We start from the raw sequence: 13,022 nt of genomic DNA on the forward strand, positions 1-13,022 counted from the left end.
ACACCCTACACCTGTGGCAGAGGAGCAATATATACACACACACACACACAATTGAGAACAATAAGAAGCTCTATACAAACTATTTTCCAATATATTTTTTGAAATGGAACAAAGAAGAAATATAATAATGAAGTGTGGATTTATGATAATTAATAAAGAAAACATTAATAGTATTATTACTTTGACAGAAAGTCAAGTGTCTTATTTGAGGGGGTCACATGGGTAAGTTGATTGCAAAATAGTTGGTGGAACTTAGCATTGGGGAGTGGCAAGAATCTAATGAAAGTGGGTAACCTGTCATTCCTGCCCTTAACTTACCGTCAAAGATATATGAACTCTATCATTTTGTAACTTAAACCCACAATTTCATATTTAAACCTTACCTATCAATTTTTAGGTTTACCACCATGTATGATCATCAAAATTGCGTAAATGATATTTAAGTAAAAAATAATAAAATATATAATACTACGATAAAATAATTCAATATATAGTATACAAATTGATAAAAGATTAAAAAGTTCATATCCAAGTATAATTTCAGAAGTTTCTTTCTGATTTTTCAAAATTGAAAAATATCAACGATAGCAACCATCACTTATAGCTATTATCATTGATACTAGTTATTAGTAATAGATTCTACCAATTATAGCTATTGAAATACATATTTCACATTTTACAAAATTGTTCCTAAAGATAACAAGTTCTATTTGTTGTTTATACCTCTATTTGTTTAAGTTTACAAGATACAAATATGAGTGCTATTATTTGTGAAAATATTTGTTCTCAAAGATAACAATTTATGTGGGTTTCTATTTGCACAAAGTATTAATGACAAACAGAAATTGTTATCTTCGAGAACAAATATTTGCACAAAATGTGGCACTCGTGTTTGTAACTTGATAACTTAAATATATAGAGGAATAATTAACAAACAATTAAATCTTAGACTTTTTTTTTTTTTTTTTTTTTTTGCAAAACTTCAACCATCTTTAAGAACAAATATTTGCACAAAGTATTTATACATAATAAAATGCTAAAAATAGTTGGGGGGCAAGTGGCATTTGCAATTTTCAAATTTTGAGAGAATAAAGAACTATACATACAACAAAAATAAAAAAATGGTACCAGTTGAAAATCTATCTACATGGAGGAGAAGAAACCTTTGGGACGAGGTGTGAGACCCTAATTCGTGAGAAGGGATACGAATAGAGAATATGCGATGTGAAGAGAAAAGTGTAAGTAAAAAATTCTATCGCGTGAAGGTATGTGACGTGATGAGAACAACCAGCGAGAAGATTCTTGTGTTGGTTGCCAAGAGTTAGGTGTTTGACTCAATAAGGCAGAAGGAAGTGTCTCTGCATAAGAGAATGAGGTGAGGAAGTAAATGTCTTATTAAGATGAATTGACAACTCGCTGTGAAAAAGCAAACGACGTTGACTTTTCATAAAGGGAAAAGGACAGTCGAGTGATTTAAGAGTTTGGCTTTCCAAGGAGATAAAGTGTTCGTATCAAGAAAAAGTAAAATCGCTACTGGCGGTTAACCTATGTGTCGAGTTTTGGGTTGACTACATGATGCGGCAAGTTAGTAAGACGATACTGTAAAGCTCAAAAGTGACCATTGGATGTGAGAGGCCACAATAAATAGGGCCAAAAGCCAAAAAGATAATGAGTAGTTTTGTTCGAAGATGCTATATTTTCTGTTGAAAGTTTTGAATGTTGAATGGTCAGTTGAAGAAACCGTTAGACAAGATGAGGTAGCCTAAAGTCAAGAAGGAAGAAGTTGAGTCTAAATATCTTTTCTAAGTGATCCTTGTAATAATCAAATGTCTTGTGTGACAAACAAGGTTTCAACGTGATTTCTAAGGAGATATTAAATGTTTTCTATGCATGAATATTATTATTTTTCTGTAAGTAATAAAATACGATTTATAAGTTCTGTTTTGTGAATGATTCTTGTAATAATCAATTGTCTTGTGAGAACTTTATAATGAATAAACGTTTGTGAATGACAAATCGAATTTCAAATGTGATTTCTAAACCGTTGTTTATGATTCTCGTTTTGGAAAAGAGATGTTTTATAAATGTGGTTTTGTAAGTATACTTTCCTCTGTGATTATGTTTGTGATATGCTTTGTCATTTTGTGATAATATGTGTTATGGGTAAGCTATGAGCTATTGTTTCCTTGTTGTATCCTTGTGGTTGTGCGTTGTGGTATGGTTGATCTATCGCATGATGTTGGTGCAAATTTTAGGTAACTCGCATGATGCTAATTGAGTGTGAATTGCAAGTCTAGGTGAGGGCAGAATCCCAAGTCTTAGTGTTGAACTTGACGTTTGCAAGATGACTTAAGCACACGATGCTTGTGGCACTTGTTGTACTGACAACTATATTGTTATGATTTATCTACTATGATTTGACCTTATTATTGTGGATTCTGTGTGTTTTTCTCAAAATCCATCACTCACTAAGTTTTTCCCTCCTCATATTATCAGGTGTTGGAGCCATGCAAAGTTTGGACCTCAGACACTGTAGTTTAGTTAATGAGGAAAGACAAAGTTACTTTGTAGTCTTACATGGCGTGTTAGCCATGGCTTATCATCATGCGTCTAAGGAGCTGTTTGGTAAGTGAATTGCTCCTTAGCGTAGATGGTCCAACTTAGTAGGAAGGCGAGAGCAATACCCAGGTTAGTGAGGCCTAATCCAGTGTGTTAGAGAGCCAACAAGTCGAGTAATGGGGAAGTTAGCCCTAAACACGGTCCGCAAAGAGAAGTGGTTGAGCGATCGAGACGAAGAAGGAACTGCCACCTTTACACCTCTAGATACCTGCCATAAAGAGCAATGTTTAGCACCGAAGAAAGAAAAGGAAGTCCTCGAAGGATGTCCTTGGATTGAATTGAAGATTACAAAAAGGAAAAATGATAGAGCCTCTCCCAACAATTTTTTTTACCTCGGTCCCGACGATCATTTATGCATCTGGAGAGGATCTCTCGACACTTTTTTGTATAACTCCCTATGCTTGAGATGGATCTCATAATTCTTTTCTTCGATTAAATTCATGAGCACGTTAACTTTTTTTTAGCTTTGTCATTCTCTCTTCACTTATGTCTATGTCAACCATCATAGCTAACATTATATTTGGATGAGGTGTCGCCTCACTTGATTGTTCAAAAGACGAAATACGTTCATCGAGTAGAAGATTTTTCTTAATTATAATTATACCTTCTAGGTGGCTTTAACAATTATTCTTATATGTTCTTCGCGAACTCAAAGAGCGACATCTCTTCAGATGATTGCGCTAGAGACTACAAGTATATGGTCTCTTGCCAATGTCGCTTAGAGATTTTGAAGTATTACTTTATATGTCATGAATTCTTTAGATATTTCCTGCATAAGAGAAATACATTAAAAGTAGAGATTGTCCTACTGGGCGTGTCAAATAGTTCACACGAGGTTTCCAAATAAATTTAGTTTCTAGAATTTGAACTTTGTATTGATTTCAGTAGTGGATACAATCTCTAATATTTACTCACTTTAGGCTTTTTCTCGAACGTAGTATAAAACTTGAAACTTCTAACTCTTCGGTCTTTAGGAAGTTGTGGATATAAGTCAATTCAAGCTACAATCTTCTGGAATTCAAGCAATGTTTAATCTACCAAGTCTTCAAATTTTCAAAAGGTGGTAATTTCGAGGTCAATAAGAACTTTCACGTTTTGAGATCTTCAGAGATTCGAACCTTTAATTCTTTGTAGCTTCAATTTTTTGTTGTCCAAAAATCTCCCTCAAATAAAGGAAAGACCTCCATTCATAGAGAATTTTCATGGGCTTTCAATGGGCTTGGACCCATTTGCTTGTTGGGCTTATGCTTGGGCTAATCTCTTCATTATCTTCTTTAACCCAATTTTCTAGGGTAGGCTTGAATTAAATCAAGTACGAGAAATTTTAACTACCTAAACTAAATCAAATTATAATTTCTATAATGAGTTTGGTTCTGGTTGTGATGACGTGACATAATTTAATTGACCAAAATTTATTGTTTAGCGGTTTTGATTCCTATTTTTGTTAAATTTAAAAACATTATCACACCATATCAATAAATCCACATATAAAAAAACATCATAAAGTATAAAATTAATACAATAATACTCAACAAAATTTTTAAACATCTAGAATTACATATGAAAGTCAAATATGAACCAAACTTCTAAAATAAAAAAACATTCCAAGCATCATCCAAAAACATTTATGAAGTACAATATTAATACAATACATAACATAACAACAAAGTTTAAACATCTAGAACTACACAACGAGACTCAAATATTTAAACATAGAAATGAATGTCGATGTCCATTCCTATTAACTTAGAACCAAAACTTAAAATTTAACATAAACACATCGCACATATATACACCGTTAATATTATTAATTTGGATTGGGGTGAATAGGAAGGTCATTCACGTTCTTAGTTATTCTTCCACTCTTAGCTATATGTCCCATTAGCCCTACTCTTTTTCAATATTATAAAAAAATAAAACAAAAAAAACAAAAACCCTAAAAATAAAGTGATTCCTTCCGTTTAGCGGACAGCCTCTCTTCATCTCTCTTATTCTTCGCGATCCCTCGGCCTCTCGTGAATCACTGACTCGTCTCTTCCAGTCTTCCTCTTTGCCCTCGACCACGCCTCAGCTCAAAGTTCGTCTTTCCGCCGGCGACGGTCAGTTTCAATCCCAAAGCTCTCTCTTCGTCTTTTCCCTTTTTCATTCTTTGTCATAGATCCCTCTCTACCCCTAACCAATTTTGTGCTAGTAGCTTGTTTAATTTTCTGGCTTTCAGTATTGATAAATTGTAACCATCTGGATTGTTATTATTATTATTTTAGCTTATGTTTGTGTGTGATTCAGGCGGATAGTCTGTTCGCGGATTTAACTTTTTTATTTAGATTATTTGAGAGGCGTTGGATGATAACTTTTAGCCAATCGCGTTATTTTAGTAGCTTCTCTCTCTCTCTCGCTACAAAGGTATCTGTGGCATTGAAGAAGAAATGGGGAGGGGGGATAGAGTGGTTCTCTGGTTAAGTTTATTTTTCCATGTTTCAAGTTTGGAATCGAGTAATTGTTTCCACGAGTTTGAGTATTTCGAGGGTGAAGCCTCGGGTTGAACAGAAGAGGAGAGGAGATAGAATGGAAAAGAGTGAGAGGTTGTTTTTTTTGTTGGCAGATTACCATGAATAATCTACAATCTTAATATATAGAAATATAATGGCTAACGAGCATCTACAAGACCCAGATTATCAATAGGTTTTCCAAGGAGCTGATCTGCCGGATCGGTTACGTTTCCCCATACCTGGAACAATGTTGCTAGGATTATTGTTTTTACTCTTTTAAGCTTCTAGGGTTTGAATGTCACATGGAAACCTGTGGAAAGTGAGTCGCTTCTGAAACCTCAGTGGCTTTTCCATTTTAGTTCTTTATGTATTTGAAATGGTAGAAGATTCTTTCAGCAAGACTTAGTTTTGTTAGGTTCACAAAATTAGCTAGCAGTTAAAAGGCATGGCCACCTTCTCTGGCTGCTCCTATTTTCTCTCTCACTTGTTCTAAATGCCTATTTAAAAGGTATTTGTTTGTTGTCATTATTGTTCATGTTTTAGCATTGCAGTATGAATAATCCATTTTGGATCTGGCTTCCACCTCTCCTTCTGTATTTTCTGTTATGCAACAAAGGTTAGAGATCGTTGCAATTTGTTTCCATCCATCTAGATAGAGTCCTTGTTCTTGGATGTGACATTTTTGATAGGTTCAATGGGAAAAAAATTGATGGTCATAGAAAAGCCATGGGATGAGATCCTTGAACATGAGAATGGGTATGGTCAAAAGTATATTTTGGTACAATTGCCGTGAGTTTCTCTTGGAAACACAGTCAAACTTTGTAAGTTTGAGCATTCTCCTTTAGATAAGTGGTGGAAGAAGTATAAAGGCGAAGCACAAATATGGTTGCATTCATCGGTGAGCAGATTCTTCACGTGGGTTGATTTTTATTGCTAATCACGTGTCAACCACCCCAAATTTAATTTGTCCACTTGTATGATTTATTACTGCTTGCCAGTGTTTATGTTTTAACTTGGTAAAATTAACCCTCCTATACATTTTTGCAGGAACAATGGCGGACGAAGTTCAGAATGATGTGAATGATCAGGTGGCAGATGTGAGTTTTTTTGTTTCTTATCTATTATCACCATGCACATATATTTTCATTCAAAATTTTCACATATTGTGGGTCTTTCCATTTTTGTTTTTTCCTTTACAATTATTCATCTAAGGAAACCAAAATCTTTGAGTTGTAATTTGGCGGACCAAACACTTCTGTGTTTCAACACCCAGGGAGAAATTCATTTCTACATGTACAGCTGAAGGTGTATATTATAACCCAATGCTATGCTTATGGTTGCGTGGTCTTGATCATCAAGCATTCTGGAAACCCAAGGAATAAATCATAACTCATGAGGTTTGTGTGGTCTTGTTTCTGTTGAGAGTTTGGTTTTCAGTTTGCTGGTCAAAGAACGATCCACGCTATGATCGAGGAGTTTCTTTTGCATCCGCCTTTCAGAGAGAAAGGCTGGTTTTTGTGACTTGCGGGAGTGTGTGTTGTGGTTTAGGATATTTGGGGTGGAAGGAACAAGAGAGCTTTTAGAGGTTTTGACATTAGGGGATTTGGTTCTTTGTGAGATTTCATGCTTCTCTTTGGGCTTTGGTTTCAAAGTTTTTTTGTAACAATTTCCTAGGTAACATTTTGTTGAGTTGGAACCCTTTATTGTACTGGGCTTGTTTTTGGTGGGCTTTTTTTTGTATGCCTTTGTATTCTTTCATTGAATGAAAGTTGTCTAGTTTCATTAAAAAGAAAAAATCGTAACCCATGAGTTAACTTAAATGCTGTACTATTAGTTGTCTAGTCTTGTTAAGATTACAGAATCCGATCCAATTCTTGATGTATTTTCTATTGGATTTTTTACTGATGCTAAGCATCAAAGCTGCATTTTTTCAATGAAGTTGCTCAGGCTGGTATCTTACTGTGCCTCTTTATATGAGCATTTAAGTAATTGTAATCTCGTGCAGTTTCTGAACCGTTGTTCAAGTGTGGGCATTGATGCAGTATCATGATGCATGTGCATGGTTTATTTCTTGCAGATTGCCCCCTTTGATCCAACTAAGAAGAAGAAGAAGAAGAAGGTTGTACTTCAGGATCCGACTGATGAGAGTGTTGACAAGTTAGCAGAGAAAACTGAAAGTTTGTCAGGTATGAAAAGTTGACTTTCCGTTCCATGTTGTTTTCGTCATATTTTCATTTTGTTGTTGATAAGAGGATTGTTGATGGATTTTTTATTTAATCTTGTAGTTTCTGATGGATTGGAGGCTGCAACATTTTCTGGACTTAAAAAGAAGAAGAAGAAACCAGTATGTTCTTGCTTTTCTTTGTTCAAGCTCTGTTTCGTGACTGATTTAATTTGTTTTAATTTTAGGTAGAGGCAAGCTCCTTGAATGAAGATGGTGCAGATGCTACGGAGGATTTGGAAGGTTAGGAATGGATATTTAAACTTTGCCATGCCTTACCCTTTTCCTTTTCATTTTCATACAATTACATTTACTTTCTACGCCATGTTAATAATTGAGACAAACGAAGGTGTATAGTTTTCCTAAGTGATATTTTTTGAAGTGTTGGGGACAGTAGATTTTGTCATCATTATAGTCATTTGGGGCTTAAATGTGGGTTGCAAATAATTTGCTAATACATTCTTCTATACTAGTGAAAATGGTTTTATAAACCATAAGATAATAAAAACTTTAAAAAATTGAAGCTTTTGTAGGCACACATGGTTTGACTCTGGCCCCTCAAGTCAAATAATCGATTTTATACATACTTATATGGATAGTTATATAATTGTTTATCATAATTTTCTAATTGGTATTGCTTAATCTAAATATTATATATCAATGTGTTCAAAATTATATTTATGCGTGTGAAAACACAATTTTAGTCCCTTTATTTTCAAACTTTTGTTTCATAAGCCTTTAAAAACTTTTAATTTTGTGTTTAATGGGTCAATGTGACTACTTGATTTGGGAACTTTCAATTTGTATCAAATTGTTCTTTCACATATTTAAATTTTTTTAAAATTCTAAGTATACGTATATTTTTATTTTATGTCTAATTGAACATTAAACTTCCCATTTTGTAACTAGTAGATGCAATAATTAAGCATCTAATAGGGGACCTACTAGACACAAAATTAGATTTTATGTCTAACAAAACGTTTGGTTTATAAATATTTTAAATGTGTAACAGACCTTTCAATATCTTTAAGCAAGTATTAGACCCTGAATTGAGAATTTAGTAATCTATTAGACACTTGACTAAAATACAAATTTGAAAGTTTATTGGCTAAACTTATTTAACGTTATATGAATTTTTATCTCCTCTGACATATAGTTCTTGATTCACCATGGTGGAGAAAAACAAGCACTTTTAATGTTCATTTTTACGACCACTGACCACATACACACAAAGCTAAAAGTTTGTTTGCTAAACTTGTTCAACTTTATATGAATTTGTATGCTGTATCTCCTCTAATGTAAAGTTCTTGATTTGCCACAATGGAGAAACATGGTTATTTTAAACATTCGATGACCGTAGACACAAATTTATAAGTTCATCAGCTAAACTTATTTAACTTCTTATGTATTGTATCCCTTTTGACACTAGTTTAAAAGTTTATTGGCTAGACTTGTTTAACCTTACACCTATAGCATCCTCTCTGACGCAAAGTACTGGATTTGCCATGGTGGAGAAAGATGAACACTTCTAGAGTATGCCGTTTAGAAACTTAAAATTTAAAAAGAAAATGAAAAAGGAAAACAAAGGTTTCACATGGCTCGACATCACCTCAAGCTCATTTCATAAAGAGGGAGGGTGACTTGCTTTAGAAGCACAACACTTAGGGTGTGCTTTTCTGAAAAGCCGTACTACTTAAAGAACTGTCTAAGTAGCCTTGCATTGTATGGAGTTTCTATTGAAAAAGAGTTGTGTATGTAATTTATGCGTTTTTTGTTCATCATCTCCTTTTCAACTGTAGCCATTTTTTCGACTGAAAAGTGATCATCATGCCTATCAGATCAAGCGGGGGAAAATGAAGATCGTGAGGGACTGGTTCTACAGTATCGTTATCCTTGGGAGGGAACTGATCGCGATTATGAATACGAGGAGGTATTGCTATATTTGAAACTGTGAAATTTTACATTACTGTAGCTCTCAATTAGTCTTGTAGGAAATGGATCTTTTCTTGGGTTCTTTTCGAATTTTAGATTCCATCAAATGTCCCAAATTATTGAAAGCTATCCCTCACCTTTGATGGGTGAACAGGGTCAAGGCAATTCTCTCAGAAACTTTGTTTGAAAGGAACCAACGTAATTTTCAAGACAAGTTCCTTCCTTGGTTTGATTGTTTTGAGATGTGCTTGAGTTAAAACTTTTACTATATCATTAGTGTATTTATGTCATTGTATTTTCATTTGGTACTAAAACTCCTTTTGTTTCCTATGATGTACCTTGTGCATTAGACTCGTTCTATTATTTCAATGAAAAGTCTTGTTTTCGTTTATATGAGAAAATTCCATTGAATGCCACTTCAATAAAAATAAATAAAAAATATGTTTGTAATTTCACGAACAAGGTAAATGCAAAATTTTAATCTTCATTTTTAAATGATTTTAAATTTTTTTATTTTATTAGAAATCTCCAGTTTCATCTTCTACATTCTAGTTCAATTCATTCTATAATATATATATATATATCAAATTCATTTCAAATTTTATTTACTAAACAGGTACGATGTGGACCTTGGCTTTGGCTAACATTAGATAATGGATGCTTTATCGTTGTTTTGCTGTGCAGCTTCTTGGACGGGTATTCAACATCCTTAGAGAGAATAATCCAGAGCTTGCAGGCGATAGGCGTAGAACAGTTATGAGGCCTCCTCAAGTTCTACGTGAAGGCACAAAGAAAACTGTTTTTGTCAATTTCATGGATCTATGTAAAACGTATGTGTTCATTAACCTTATATAACCATGTTTTGTTTTTACTAGATTTATCATACTATGGCTGAAGATTTTTGGCTGTTTGCACTTTAGATTTTTATTACTATTATTTGTCAATCTGTTCTGTGTTATTCAATTCAACAAATAAGCATATATGATTATTCCATGATATGTGTTCATTAACCTTATATAACTCTTGTTTGCTGCATGCACGTTGTCTGTTCGAATACCCAACTTTTGTGGTTTTTTTTTTGTGTGTGGCAGGGCCTTGTATTCTTTCATTTTCTCAATTATAGTTTTTTCTTTTAAAAAAAGAAACAGAGTATTGACATTTCATATTCATAGGTAGAATTTGTGCTCTAGCATTTTTCTTGCAGAATATGACATGTATCCTTATCACATGGTTAGTTCTGGAGGTCTCGTTGATTTATAAAAACCTGTGATCGATATGATTCTTGAAAGAATGAGTTTGAATGGTTGTTGAATTAAGCACATTCTTCACTAGTACAGATGGGAAGGCACATTTGGACAGGAAAGTTGCTTGTTTATCATTATGACAAGTGAATATAGTCAACACTGCAATCATCATATTTGTGTCCAGTGCTGAGTGTCGCTCCTTGCACCTTTGTTCTGTTCTTAATTTTTAAATGACAGTTGATCTGTAATTTCTAGTTTCAGATCTGGCACAGATAGTTCCCCAGAAGGGGGTGGGGGTCATTTCATTTACCCCCTCACGCACTGTTAGTTATGGTTATTTATATATTTATGGTACATGCTGATTTTTGGAACTTGTCTCTCTCTGCAAATGAAATAAAATAGGATGCATCGGCAGCCAGACCATGTTATGGCTTTCTTACTAGCTGAACTGGGAACCAGTGGCTCTCTTGATGGACAGCAGAGACTAGTTGTTAAAGGAAGGTTTGCACCAAAGAACTTTGAAGGAATTCTGCGTCGATATGTCAGTAAGTGGCCTCTCATTGACTACCTCATGCTATTTGTCTACCAAATGTGATCTTAATTCAGAATGGATGTTTTCTAAATCTATGGAATTAGTGGACTTGTATCTAGAGGAGATAGGGAGAAACTGTAAATGACTGTTATAGCATTGAAAAAGTCAGTCCATAGTTATGCAAGTTTTTGTCAATCTTTATGCATTGGTGAGGGGGATCATCAAATTTTAAGAAATGGGCTTGTTTGAATATGTCGTCTTTCTTTTAAAGCTTAATGGTTGAAGGTTTGGTCCGCATTTAGAATCTGTGAGCTACCTGATGAAGCCTTTTCATAATTATTAGTTAGGACTTGTTGAGCTTGATTGGGAGCTGTTTTGGTAGTTTGCTACCTCTCCCTTTGGTGGGCTCTTTTTCCTTTTTTGTATGTCCTTGTATTCTTCAATTTTTTTTTCAATGGAAACTCGGTTTTTCATTTGAAAAAATCTTAATAACCGTTGGCTAAGAGTCTCCACTGGAGTTACATCTTGTTATCAATTATTTGTGATTTGATTCACTTCTAATTTCTACCTCATTATAGTTTCCACCCTTCCCTCATTTATTTCTTTCCTTCAGATGAATATGTGATTTGCATTGGGTGCAAGAGTCCAGATACTATCCTTTCAAAGGAGAACCGGCTTTTCTTTCTCAGATGCGAGAAGGTAAGGCTTTTTTTCTTTTTTTTTTTCTTTCAGTCTGGATGCATGCTTATTGCATATTTGTGATTTTTGTGTAAAGCTTGTTTGTCGCTAATCTATGCAATGGCCGTAGGGGCATAATGGTCTATATATTTGTAAATTTGCGGTGGTTTTTTTGATTGCATGTTGGGGGGAAATGATGAATTGGAATATTTGTTTTAACTGTTAAATTTACTTTATCTGAGATCTTATATTTGAATAGATTATTTTTTATTTATCCTTCGCTTCTTACTAGAATGACAGCCGAGGATCTGAGCTTTTTCATGTGCTCGGAAATTTATTAAGGCTTACGGTGTTTTGTTTTTAATCAACAGTGTGGTTCTGGACGATCAGTTGCTCCAATTAAAGCTGGGTTTGTTGCTCGTGTTGGCCGGAGGAACACTGGGACATGATTTATGCTTGTTCCCTTATATTGAAGCCCGATGTTTTTTGAGTAGTAATAATCTCGTGTTAAAACTTAAGGTTTACTATGGAATGACCACAAGTGAATTTTGAAGTGAATGCTATATTGTAGTTGGGATTCTAGAATTTGAGTTAATGACGAGCTATGAAAATTGAGATCTTTATTCTCCCTCTATATCCATGTGGCTTGCTAGTTGCTCATACCGAGCCTTCCAAATATTCCACTTCTTTTTTGATGGTTTGTGATGTCTACTTCTCGTTTTGCATTGATCTCATAATATGCAGATAAACTAGGTACCTTAGACGCAAAGTATTAATCACATCATTGATGTGAATGAGGGCATCCTTGTACAAAGAGTTTGCATAAAAATCTGACCAATAAATTTGTTATTCTTACTTTAACATTGTTTATCGTTTGAGATTGATTTTTTCAATATGATAACTTAGATAACTCGACCTTAATCTTGAGTTCACTATGAACTCTTGTTAATTCAAGATTATTCTTTGACCTGTATGATTGAAAGGGATGTTAATTCAAGATTGGTCTGACCTGTATGATTGAAAGGGATGTTAATTCAAGATTATTCTTTGACCTGTATGATTGAAAGGGATGTTAATTCAAGATTATTCTTTGACCTGTATGATTGAAAGAGTTTGGACATCCCTGGCTCAACAAGCCTTAAGATTTAGGGGTTGAGCCAGCCTTAAGTTTTAGGGGTAAGATTAGGTGAATAATTGAGAACATATAATAAAAGACAATTCACTCATACATGCTTCTAGAGTTAGTAGAGAGGTTGTTCTCTTATGTGATGACTCTGGGACTTGAACAAAGGTCCTACCTTCATATT

The 13,022-nt window shown here is 34.2% G+C and overlaps 1 protein-coding gene across 1 annotated transcript; it reads left to right on the plus strand.

The window, feature by feature from the left end:
* The first annotated feature begins 4,548 nt into the window (after positions 1-4,548).
* On the plus strand, positions 4,549-12,351 carry LOC101220978 (eukaryotic translation initiation factor 2 subunit beta). Its single transcript, XM_004139415.3, has 10 exons — positions 4,549-4,718; positions 6,156-6,205; positions 7,186-7,294; positions 7,394-7,452; positions 7,518-7,572; positions 9,168-9,259; positions 9,946-10,091; positions 10,908-11,050; positions 11,651-11,736; positions 12,087-12,351. The coding sequence occupies exons 2-10, from the start codon at positions 6,161-6,163 to the stop codon at positions 12,162-12,164; spliced, it is 813 nt and encodes a 270-aa protein (XP_004139463.2). The 5' UTR covers positions 4,549-4,718; positions 6,156-6,160; the 3' UTR covers positions 12,165-12,351.
* Positions 12,352-13,022: the final 671 nt, after the last annotated feature.

Source organism: Cucumis sativus, chromosome 1 (assembly GCF_000004075.3).
Source record: "Cucumis sativus cultivar 9930 chromosome 1, Cucumber_9930_V3, whole genome shotgun sequence".
Taxonomy (NCBI): domain Eukaryota; kingdom Viridiplantae; phylum Streptophyta; class Magnoliopsida; order Cucurbitales; family Cucurbitaceae; genus Cucumis; species Cucumis sativus.

Coding starts and splice junctions, on each gene's coding strand:
- LOC101220978 (XM_004139415.3), top strand. CDS start 6,161: ATGGCGGACGAAGTTCAGAATGATGTGAATGATCAGGTGGCAGAT. Junction 9,260..9,945: donor GCGATTATGAATACGAGGAG/GTATTGCTATAT, acceptor TTTGCTGTGCAG/CTTCTTGGACGGGTATTCAA. Junction 11,737..12,086: donor TCTTTCTCAGATGCGAGAAG/GTAAGGCTTTTT, acceptor TTTAATCAACAG/TGTGGTTCTGGACGATCAGT.